The following is a 12,022-nucleotide window of genomic DNA, read 5'->3' as shown; positions in this document are numbered from 1 at the left end:
TGCAGCTAGCCACGCCCCAATCAACCATATTAAGTTTTTAATCCAATACATTTCTCTTTGTTGTAATTTTCGTTTCATGTTCCTCTTCTAGAGGGCATTTGAGTCACTTCCAAGGCTAACTACTTCAATTTGCTTAAATTCTGTGCTGTATAGGGATCATGGATCTTATCCCCTTTAATAATGGATGTACAGCATACACAATTCAAGCATATAGGTACCCCCTGTTAGGTTTTAACAAAAATCATTGTATACCTTTCTTTGGGGGATTGATTTCAGATGGACATGACATATCTCTCAAACTACTACCTCTTATTTAGCTGAATATTGGGGGACTAGGAAATCATTTAACATGTATATTGTACTGTTTTTCTATTGGCTAATTCCTATGGGTATGTTTTCAACATGTTTTCATCAACATAGCGAAAATAACAGTTTTAAAGTTTCTCAAGATGGTACACAAATAAATTAGCAAATGTACCGTATATACTCGAGTATAAGCCGAGTTTTTCAGCCCCCAAAATATGCTGAAAAACTCTACCTCGGCTTATACTCGGGTCAAACGCAAAAACTGTCGCCGGCATCTAAGAATAGTCGCCGGCGTCCAAGAATAGTCTCCAAGAATAGTCGCCGGCATCCAAGAATGGTCGTCGGCGTCCAAAAACGAGATGCACCTCCAATGGGAGCAGAAACCCTAAATTTTTTGATTGAAACTTACCAGAAGCTGCTGCATTTCTCACCCTAGGCTTATACTCGAGTCAATAAGCTTTCCCAGTTTTTGGAGGTAAAATTAGGTACCTCGGCTTATACTCGAGTATATACGGTAGGTTCAACTGCAGAAGGTACATTGCATTGGTGCTGCCAGTAATATTCACCTCAATCTTGTACAAATGTCAAGCAGTCAAAAATGAAATATATTAGTTGATGTGGTAAGCTGGTATCCAGTTGTGCATCCGCTACAATCTTCCCTCCTCTTGTGGGATGGAGGTGTATAACATTGCTAGCTTTACTTATATTCAACGCATTTTTTTTCTAAAAGCTTTCTATCTGCTTATCAAAATATAAGTGCATAGGAAAAAAGGTGTATTTCTTTGCCATATTATATTAAATATTCTCCTGACACAGGTAGCTTGATAATTGCCAAGACCACAAATTATATGGATAGTGCTATAGACCAAAATGGGTCATTTTCAGAGCAGGAAGCAGTGTGCAGCAATACATTTTCCTGTATTGCTGCAAGTCTCTGCACTTTGAACAGAAACTACCCCACAAATACAGCTCTGATTGTTCAGGGGTGGGTGGGGGAGGCATGTAGGCACACCATCACAATCCACTAACTTGCACATGATTCAGATGTGCACATTAGGAAATGGCTGGAGACACAAGCAGCAATGACGCCCTCATGACAATGCATTCTGCTCCTCTTTCTGGATTTTCAATCAGGCATGAGAAACAGGTGTTGTTTTCACCGGGAAGCTTAGGGGTGTGTTCTAGCACTTGTGCCCCGGGGCTGAATAAACGATCTTTAACAGAAAAGAACAGACAAAGCCATATTGATTTTGATGATACACAATGTTTGTAAACACAATCATTCTCCTTCACAGGCACAAGAAGCCCAAACTGATCTTCTGCGAACCAGAGAAGAACTACAGGTTGTAATGAGCACACCGCCACCACCACCACCTCCTGTGTATGAGCCGTACAGAGTACATGAGCCGGATGATGGACTGGATCACACAAGTTACAGTGCTGATTTGCCCAGTGTTGGCTTCCTAGAGGACAACAAAATGCAGACAAGAATGACTGAGGCAGAGAAGAATGAGCGTGTTCAGAGACAGTTGATGGTAAGACTACAGCTGTAGAAAGCTGTCTGCTCTACTGTTTTACTAAAATTCATCTATTTGTTCAGTTTTTGCAAATGGCATATAATCAACATATTCCATTAAACCAACTTTGTTCATTCTTTGCAGCCCTCATTAGGCAGCTACCATGACACAGTTTATATCTAAAAAGTCATTAAAATAATATATAAAAAAGGTTGGGCAAGTTTATTGAGCTACAAAGCTTGATGGAGCAGTACTTTTTGTAGTGGGTTTCTCTGCTGACTGGATAGGTTAATTGTGGAATAAAGCAGTGCTATATAAACAAAGGATAATTTAATAATAACTGCTCTGTATAAGGGTACAGATAGATGCAGATCTGCAATTCATCAAGTTGAACAAGTTTCTAGAATGTGTTATTTGAATTAAGATAACTGCTACATTGTGATCACCATGGTTTATAGAAATGGTGTTCCTGGGTACTATTTTCTATGTAAATAGGAAAAACTCTTCTGAACCATTTTTGTTGTACCCTCTCTGCACAATATTTACAGTAACAAAAGATGTCGAGCAGGAGCAAAAAATACAGGGAAAAGTTGATGCAATTTTGCCACCCATTTCTATCCACTCCTGCCCAAAGGCAATCTATGGAGGGCAGCAAGGTGCTGACAAGAATGACTGAAGCAGAGTAAAAACAGTACATTTATATGTTATTGCAGTAGTGGATTAATATATCAAAAGGTAAAAAAAAGGATTTGCCTGTGGGACACTCCACCTTGACAGTTTGCATATGTGGGAATCTCCACCTGTTCTTGACACCGGTTAGTAACAGGGGGTTGGGGTAAGCAGGGTAACGCCATTAAAAGGATGGGCTGATCAGAGTTATGTAGGCATAGTGACATGATCCTATTAAAATGGGAATGTCTCACTGTTCTTTTAACAAAACTGGATAGGGTGAAGAGTTTAAGGTGTTTGATTTCCATTGGCAGACAGTTGCCTAGAGAACAGTCAAGGTTGAATGTTGACAGACGCATTGAGGATAATTGCTTCATATACAGTTGATCCCTGATTAGTATCTTCAATTCTCACCTTTTGTCCTAAAACCCTGGTGTTGTGCTGTGTTGTGTACCATGTTAGCCAGTTGAAAAAGCTATACAGTAGATATATAAAAAAAATAGCCTAAATCCTGATAACATTTTAGTCTGACTTGTGGACGTTTTCTTTATAACTACCATGAAATACCATCCATCATAACTTATCTATCATTTTTATAGGCTTTGACGAGTGAACTTTCTCAGGCACGAGATGAGTCCAAGAAGACCCAAAATGATATCCTGCACACAGAAAATGTCAGATCGGGTCGTGACAAGTACAAGACCCTGAGACAGATTCGTCAGGGCAACACCAAGCAGAGAATTGATGAGTTTGAAGCCATGTAAATGATGTTTGTAAATAGTGGTTACAGAGGGTAGAACTTGATATTATATGTTTTTCAGTGTGTCAGTCAGCTCCATATTATTGACTCTTTATGGCTGCAACTATAGTCTTAACAATGAAATCACCTTCTTTCCAATTTTCATTCCTATTTAGACGCTACCTGCTTTACAAAATAGCATAAAGCTGTTCTTTGTTGCAACATGGGGCCAAAAAAAAATTACAGTTGCCATAATCAACTGTGCAAAATGTTGCACCATGAAATTATTTAAGTAATTATTTTATTAAATATTACATGCTCACTTGCAGACATAGCACCATAATTGGTGTTTTGAAGTTGTTGTGCCAAAAGGCCTTTTCTCCATTTAACGTGGAGCAGAAAAAATAAATATATTTTTATTTTGCTATATTCAGCAGTCAAGTTGCAAATGCCTTTGCAGAGACATAAGCTGATGATACATACTGTTTTTATTTGGCTTGTGTTGTTGTATGCCATTGATTACACTTGTATTGAGAATGATGTGCCATACATTTTTTTCTATAAAACGTTTCACCGCAGCACAACAACTTGTATGTATCCCAAAATGTTAGCTCAAAAGTGTTAAAATGGTAAAAGAAATAAAATTAAAAAGTGACATGGATGTAGTTTTGTGAAACTGAGCTTATATTAACATTCTGACTGATCAGCAACTTTTCCTTTTTATTATAGAGTTGTAAACTATTTTTGCCATTTAAACATATCTTTCCTGTGTCTGTTATACTACACAATCCTCTAGATCATTATGTTTCATAAAAACAGACTGGGATCACAAACCATTTTAATTATGTATGATCATATATAGGAAATATATGTAAAATGGGATACTAATTTATTATGTGGAGCCAAGAATCTCAACTGAGTGTCTGATTTAAACAAAATCTGCAGTGCAGAAATACTGCAACTGAGCATATACTGAATATTCACGCTGCAGCCTTCATCTACTGTTTGTACTACATCTCCCAGAAACCATCAAACCTTGGAGAATGTAGTTGGAATTGTAGTTTAATTACAGTTAGAAGGTTGGATATCTGTGATATGAATTATGTTTTGAAGATCCAGCAACTTAATTATTCAGAAAAAAACAACAAAATGACAGAGAAGTTAAAAATCCCACAAAATGTTCTACAAGTGGCAAATGACCCTTCCGGTGGTATTACTTTTGGCAGAAAATGGCCGTTTTGTCAATTCGCTAGCGTTGGTCATTTTCGTTACATCGCAAATTCACTAACGAAAGCTGGCGTAAATTCACCACCCTTACGCCTGGTGAATTTGCGCAACGGACGTAACTACGCAAATTCACTAACACGCGCATTGTACTGAACGCTACCTTTTACGCTAGACTTCCTTCGCCACCTCAGATCAGCCGAAGCGCAATAGAGTAGATAGGGATTGCTTCAAAAAAAGTTCAAATTTTTTCTAAGTCCCAAAAAACGCTGGTTTTTTTTTCTATATTATGGGTGATAGACTGAAAAAGATCGAAAAATGTTTTGGGGCTCCCCTCCTTCCCCCCTACATTTCCTAACTCATGGCAACTTAACTATACAGTGGGCACATGTGTAGGGCAAAAAAAAAATTTTATTTGATGTTTTGAAGGTTTCCCAGGCATTTGTAGTGATTGTACGTATTTCTCCATTGAAATTTGAATTTGGCGCCGTATGCAAATTAACCATCGCTAGCGTAACTTCACTTTGCTTAGCGAATCAACGCTAGCGCAACTTCGCAACCTTACGCTACCCCTGAGCGCAACTTCGGATTTTAGTGAATTTGCGGAGCGCTGGCAAAACTACGCCTGGCGAAGTGTGGCGAAGTGCGTCAAAGTTATGCCTGGCGCAACTACGAATCTTAGTGAATTTGCCCCATAGACTTCTGTATGCTGGGTTCACAGGCACCTCTCTATGTTTGTCTCTCCGGAACACAGTTGACTGCATAGTGAAAAGTCACCATCATATGGTATCCACCTGTCATTGCAGCCTATGTGCCAAAGAGCTGTGGATTTTGGAGTTACCTGGAGAGGCTACTGCTAAACATTCCTTTTAATGCCCATTTCTTCTTAAACGTTTGTGAGTACATCACCATAAGATTCACCACACTGTGTGAACCAGAATAAGTGTCACATAGATTATAATAGTAAAATTGAAAAAGGGCACTTATTATTTTTTATAATATTCCAATCTCACTAAGCGGTGTATCGAATCTATGTAAAAATACTACACTATATTGGAATTACTCTTTTTGCCCCCTTATTTTGTTTAAACCTCGTGCTAGTGAGCGCTGGTTCTTTCTACAATACTGATTGAATACTGCTATGGGTCTGAGGGAGAACAGACAATCCTGTGGACCGGCAGAGGAAGTGGACTACCGGAACCTTTTATATCTTTTTTATTGTGCATCAAAAAGCAAAATTGATTCACAAAAGTCTGTTTTTTTTTGGAGGAAAACTTAATTCGAACTTGATTCGAGATTTCAGGTTGGGACTATTCGATAGAATTTCAGACTTTTTTTCATAAAATCACATACCATTCGAATGTGAATAAAATCAAATTTTTAAGAGTTTAAAAAAAAATCACATTAATCTAAAATTCAACCTTATAGTGATAAATATCACTCCAAGTCTTGCAATCAAATCAAATATATTGGGGTTTAGCTTTTAGTTCCTTGGTACTGGTACTGGAGAAGGGAATTGGCATTCTTTCTTTTAAGAGTAGTTTAGGCAGTCAAGATATATTACGCATTAAGACATATTTAGGCTGCAATCAAGTTTGAGCCAACACCAGTTACTGCATACTCTCAGAAGACTTGATTAATACAAGTGACATTCCATTGGTCAAAATCAAACAAGAAAAAACAATTATCATGCATTTTGACATTCATCTTTTAACTCTGAAACTAGTCAGTCTCTGCCCAACATTTAAGTTTTGGGGAATTTCATGGGATATTCTAAGGTTACAATTTGTGTAAAATGAATGTGTAATATCTAATCAGGCATAGATTATATATTTATGTATAAATATAATAGTGAGATGTGTCCTTTGTAACATATTAAAAAAAAAGGAGAAATAGTTTGCATTGTATATTTTTTATTTTTACAAATAACATTTTCTTCAATGCTTAATCAGTGCATTTAATAATATACCTTTTTTTGTTTGTAAGCATTGTTATTAGACTCCAAGAATGAAGGGATTTTTGATTACTTTATCAATTATAAATTTTGAATATGTATGATTGGAGAGAATAAATATAGGCAACCTGCCTGTAAAAGGATGAAATACAGTATCTGCAGTGCATAACTTTGGAAAATCTGCTTTAATGTTGCTGCTTCATTACGAAATAAAACTTTATGAAATAAAAGTTCTTGCCCATTTTCATGGCAAATTTGCTGCTCCATATGTTGATTTTGATGCTCACTTCTGGCTGAATCGGTTTTAGTGGGAGCTGAATTACAATACAGTGTCCAAGAGGAAGGTATCAGGCCAGGAGACTCCTCTGTGTATGTGCTGCCCACATATTATGCAGCTGCTGGCCTGCCCATATGCATATAAAATAGACAAAGTGCAACAATTGTTTTTATTCTTTCCACTTGAATAATAAATAAACTTCAGGTTCATTATAAAAAAAATAAGAATTTATAAGCAAGCTTTTTTTTTTGCTCAGTATAATTTTTTTCTAGCAACTGTTGCATTTTAACCAGATTTATAAAAAAATTTTTTACCTAGATTGCACCCGATCAAGATCACAAGTTGGCAGGTGACCTGTGATCCTGCATGATAATGTAACTCAGAAACAAAAAATATCAATGTCTCTAGTACTTGAGCATCAGTACTGTGGCACATTTTTTTTAATTTTTATAGCTCAAAAAATGTGCACAGTGCTTAACAAGGTATAAACACAAATAGGCATATATTTATTAAAAATTAGACAGAATAAATACTTAAGTGCTAGGTCTTTCAATATACAGTTTGGGTGTACAATCTACTACATAACAGGTAAAATTAAAACTAGCAAAAACAGATACTATTTAATTTAGAAGTGCCTGAGCAGAGCAGATTTCCTGTGGAGTAATGCAGTAGTCTTCAGTCCCACATAACATTACCGTAGGAAAAAGAAAATAAAAACAGAAGGTCCCCATTTGGGTCAACCTACAACAATGTGTATATTTAACGCCCTCTTGTCGACCCTCCTGGTGCCAAGGTTGTACCGTCTTACCAACTCAGGTCCTGAGTCCCCTTTGCAAGGTGAAAGGGTACTGGAAAGTTCAACTCTTGCCAGTGCCTCCACCTAATGGGATCCAGAAATACACCTGTGGGTGGCCCCATTAGGAAAAACATTCAACACTAACTTTGCTTTATAACAATATCAACTTTAGAATAAAGAAAGTACAGTTTAAAGGGTAAGTAAATATTCACAGAACAAATTGCATTCAATAGCATGACTCACTACCCTGGGGAACCTGTGTATGTCCTATCCTGGTAATTCCCTGCCAGCATGGCCGCCATCAGGGGGTCACAGGGGGGACAGTCCTCCTGGGTCTGGAGAATTCACAGCAGTAAGGGGGGCCCAGCCGCACCGCAGTGAAAATTGCCGGGCCCCTTCATTGGTGTCAGCGGTAATTCTGCGTCCCGTGCATACGCATGTAGTATGCACGGGCGCAATTCTATTTAAACTGCCGACAGCTTGCGGCTTCAGACAGAAGAGAGAGGACGCGTCAGAAGAAGGACCTGCTTCCTGGAGACGGTGATACTTCCTGAAGACGGTGAAGATGCGGAAGACAGCGCCAGAGGAAGAAGAAGACCCTGGAGAAGAAGAGGAGGTCGCCACTGGAGAAGAAGTCACCACTGGAGAAGTCGAGGACGTGGAACAGAGAACTCAGGAATTCGTTGCAGGTAAGTGCCACTGACCACCAATGCAGACCGCTGACCTCAGATGCGGGCCCCTTGGCCCCAGATGCGGACCCCTTGGCCCCAGGTGCTGACCCCTTGGCCCCAGCCCAGGCCCCAGGTGTGGGCCCCTTGGCCCCAGCCCAGGTGCTGGCCCCAGGTGCGGGCCCCTTGGCCCCAGGTGCTGGCCCCTTGGCCCCAGCCCAGGTGTGGGCCCCTTGGACTCAGGTGCGGGCCCCTTGGACCCAGCTGTGGGCCCCAGATGCTGGCCCCAACCCAGGTGCGGGCACCAGATGCAGACCCCTTGGCCCCAGATGTGGGCCCCTTGGCACCAGGTGCGGGCCCCTGACCCCAGCATGGCCTCTGACCAATTCTGGGAGAATTACAAAAAAAAAGACACTGGTGGCAAGGCCCCTCTGTAAGCCACCAATGAGAGCCCCTGATCCTCCCTGCAGGCCCCTGACCCTTCATGCGGGCCTGGCCACTAGTTTTTTTTTTATGAGCCCTGGCATCCCCATGAGGCTGTTGTGTGGGGCCCCTGACTCGCAGAGGGGCCTGGCCATCAGTGGGGTTTTTTTTTTTGTGACCCCTGGCCAAAATGATTTTTACTGTTTCTGTGCTTGTCCGTGTGACTTTTGTATTGGTGGGTGGGGTTGTGGTTAGTCGAGTGGCGTGGTTAGGGGAGAGGCCCAGAAAATTTTGTTGTGTGGGGCCCCGTGATTTCTGATGACGGCCCTGCCTGCCAGGCAAAGTCCCACACTACTCCTTTGCAGACAAAGAGTCTCAGTCCCTTTTCCCAAAAGAGCACACTTAGTCCCAGGTAGCACTACTGTCCAAATACCTTTCCCGATGGACAAGGTACTTGCTCGCACATGGCAGGCACACAAAAGGCCTGTATCACAATAGAAGACACATTGGATCCTTATTGCCTCCCCAGGCAACTCACCCATGGGCTCACAGGCATCCACGTGATGACATCTTTAAAGGCTCCAAGCCGAGCACACTATTGCTTGATCCGCAGCTGAACTAGAGCTCCCTGCACTGTCCATAGCGCGAGCACACACAGTCCAGTTTTTGGCATCCATTTCCATAAATATCAGGGTCTAGTTATCCCTGAGCCCACACAGTGCATAGCCATGTGGTGTGTCTCTATAGCCTGAGGTCTGCCTCTGCAGCACCCCAGCCGACGATCACTTCATCCTGCATCCAAAGTGAAAGTGGAACACTGGCAGCATAACAATGGCTGTGAGCACATGGCATCTCCTATATATACAAAATTGGTACAGCAGCGACACCTTGTGACACCCTCCGATATCTGCCAGACATGCTGCACTGGGACAAGGCTCCAGCCCCTCCCAAAAGCTTTAGGTAGACCCTGTAGCTCACATTAACCCTACTGGTCCCTACAATTACTACAAATATTACTGCTAATTTTATTTAATAAAGTGTAAATTGTGACATAGGCTTCCATATTAAGGGACAAGGAGAGCACTTGCCCCACCCCTGGAACAGGGTGAAGAACAAGTGCTCCAGGTCCTGAATTTTCTGTGTGTGTATATCTGCTTGTATATGTGTGTAAAGTGTGATTGTGTGTAATATTGTACAGTAAGAGGGCAACCAGTGGCTGCTGCAACCAGGGAACCCACCAAATCCCAGTCTGAGCTTCTCTGTGTATATTATGTTATGGGGGTTTTATTGTGTGTATATGACTTCCCATTAGGTCTCTTATGTTCTAGATTAGTCCCCCCCCCTTTTTACTGTTTGTCAGTCCTGTTTCTAAACTATTCCAATAAGTCTCTCAATATAAACATTTACTTATCATCAAAGGTGGGACCTTTTAGCTCAGAACGCTTTTTTTATGGCACAATGTGTTGGCTTGTTTGGGACCCACTGTGTGATTGGGTCTGTAATTGATACCTAGATGGGACTAAATGCAGTGTAATGTGGTTTTTATTCTGACACTATCCAGAAAGATCCAAATTATGGAAAATTCTCTCCCATAGAGTAAATTTTAAGCAAATAATAATTAAACTAATGTAACCCTCATCTGACTAGGCAGACCATAAAGGGGTTAATATCCAGCTAGTTGTGGGAGCATGGGTTACATGTGACTCAAAACACTTCAGGCTAGGGCCTTAGCTAAATGGAAGATTTCAAAGGTGGAGTAGTATAACCACAACTCTCACGCTACACCAAATAGAAATAAAGGGCGCCAGGAGATTCTTGTGATGAACCAAACTAATAACAGTTTATTTGTACAAGACAAATGCGCCCAGGGTTTACTTACAGAGATCAAGGCATACACAATGCCACACAGCAGGCTGAAACAGGTTACATGACACAGCAGAGAACAGTGAGTCCCATCAGGCAAGGTAGTCAAGTAGTACATCCATTCCTTCTGCAATATACCTGAAAGTGGCCCTGCTCCCACCAAGTGGAGTGATCAGGGAGAACACCTTCTAATCCTGACACCCTATCCACTGTGGCCCCTTCACTCTAGGCAATTCAAAAGCCTTGGGAAGCTACTCCTTGCTACAATCCTCGATGGAGCTCCAGCTGCTCTTACTATCTGTCCTCTCTACCTTACTCTCTTAGAGAGTCTATGACAGAACTAACCCTGTTTAGCTAAGCTCATTCACGGGGTTCCCTGCTGGGGGCAGCTTTGAGGGGGGCTTTCAGGGAAACTATTGCAGGTGAAGCAGCTACTTGATACTGGCACGTTCCTATGATTTTTAAAGGAACATGTCAGTATCGATTTAAATGCATTCAATTAGACTTAAGGTATGGCGATCCAAATTAAAGAAATACTTCTTATCGATAAAACCCCAGGTCCAATCATTCAGCATCCTATACCTGTATTGCTAATTAAAAACCTGATATTATGTATTTATCTTTAGGGCTCTTACAGGCGAGCGTTCTTACCTGCACTCCCCTGCATTACGGTTTCATGCGTTCAGCTGCAGGGTTAGCGCAGGAGTAAACGCCATAACTGTGTTTGAAACAGTAGATCCACAGTTTGGACACTGAAATTTAACAGTTTTGCTTTTTTGCTGCACCTAAAGGAATTCAATCTTTATTATTATTATTTTTCCCTACTTTCTGAAATACCAGTGGCAAGTGTTTAGTAGAGATGTCGCGAACTGTTCGCCGGCGAACTTGTTCGCGCGAACATCGGGTGTTCGCGCTCGCCGGAAGTTCGCGAACGTCGCGCGACGTTCGCCATTTTGGGTTCGCCATTGTTGGCGCTTTTTTTGCCCTCTCACCCCAGACCAGCAGGTACATGGCAGCCAATCAGGAAGCTCTCCCCTGGACCACTCCCCTTCCCTATAAAAACCGAAGCCCTGCAGCGTTTTTTCACTCTGCCTGTGTGTGCTGAAGAGATAGTGTAGGGAGAGAGCTGCTGCCTGTTAGTGATTTCAGGGACAGTTGAAAGTTTGCTGGCTAGTAATCGTTTTGATACTGCTCTGTTATTGGAGGGACAGAAGTCTGCAGGGGTTTGAGGGACATTTAAGCTTAGGTAGCTTTGCTGGCTAGTAATCTACCTTCTACTGCAGTGCTCTGTATGTAGCTGCAGTGGGCAGCTGTCCTGCTTCTGATCTCATCTGCTGACTGCTGCAATAACAGTAGTCCTTGTAAGGACTGCTTTTATTTATTTTTTTGTTGTTTTACTACTACTACTACTACTACTATAAGAGCCCAGTGCTATTAGTCTAGCAGTGTTGGGGAGTGGGACTGGTGTGCTAATCTGCTGCTCCTAGTAGTTCAGCAGCACCAACTTTAATTTTTTTTTTTAATATTCATTTTTTTTTTATTTTACTTTTTTTTATTTTACTACCGCTGTAGTAGTGTATAAGTTG

At 41.2% G+C, this 12,022-nt stretch overlaps 1 protein-coding gene across 1 annotated transcript in view; it reads left to right on the top strand.

Moving 5' to 3' along the window:
* The window catches only part of ezr.L (ezrin L homeolog), a 55,839-nt gene extending 51,953 nt beyond the window's left edge, over positions 1-3,886 (top strand). Inside the window, 2 exon segments of the mRNA NM_001093923.1 lie at positions 1,602-1,841; positions 3,092-3,886. Coding sequence (NP_001087392.1) covers positions 1,602-1,841; positions 3,092-3,256 — 405 coding nt within the window. The 3' untranslated portion in view covers positions 3,257-3,886.
* The last annotated feature ends 8,136 nt before the right edge of the window (positions 3,887-12,022 follow it).

This window comes from Xenopus laevis, chromosome 5L (genome assembly GCF_017654675.1).
Source record: "Xenopus laevis strain J_2021 chromosome 5L, Xenopus_laevis_v10.1, whole genome shotgun sequence".
NCBI lineage: Eukaryota > Metazoa > Chordata > Amphibia > Anura > Pipidae > Xenopus > Xenopus laevis.
This window is presented reverse-complemented; position numbering and strand designations above follow the sequence as displayed.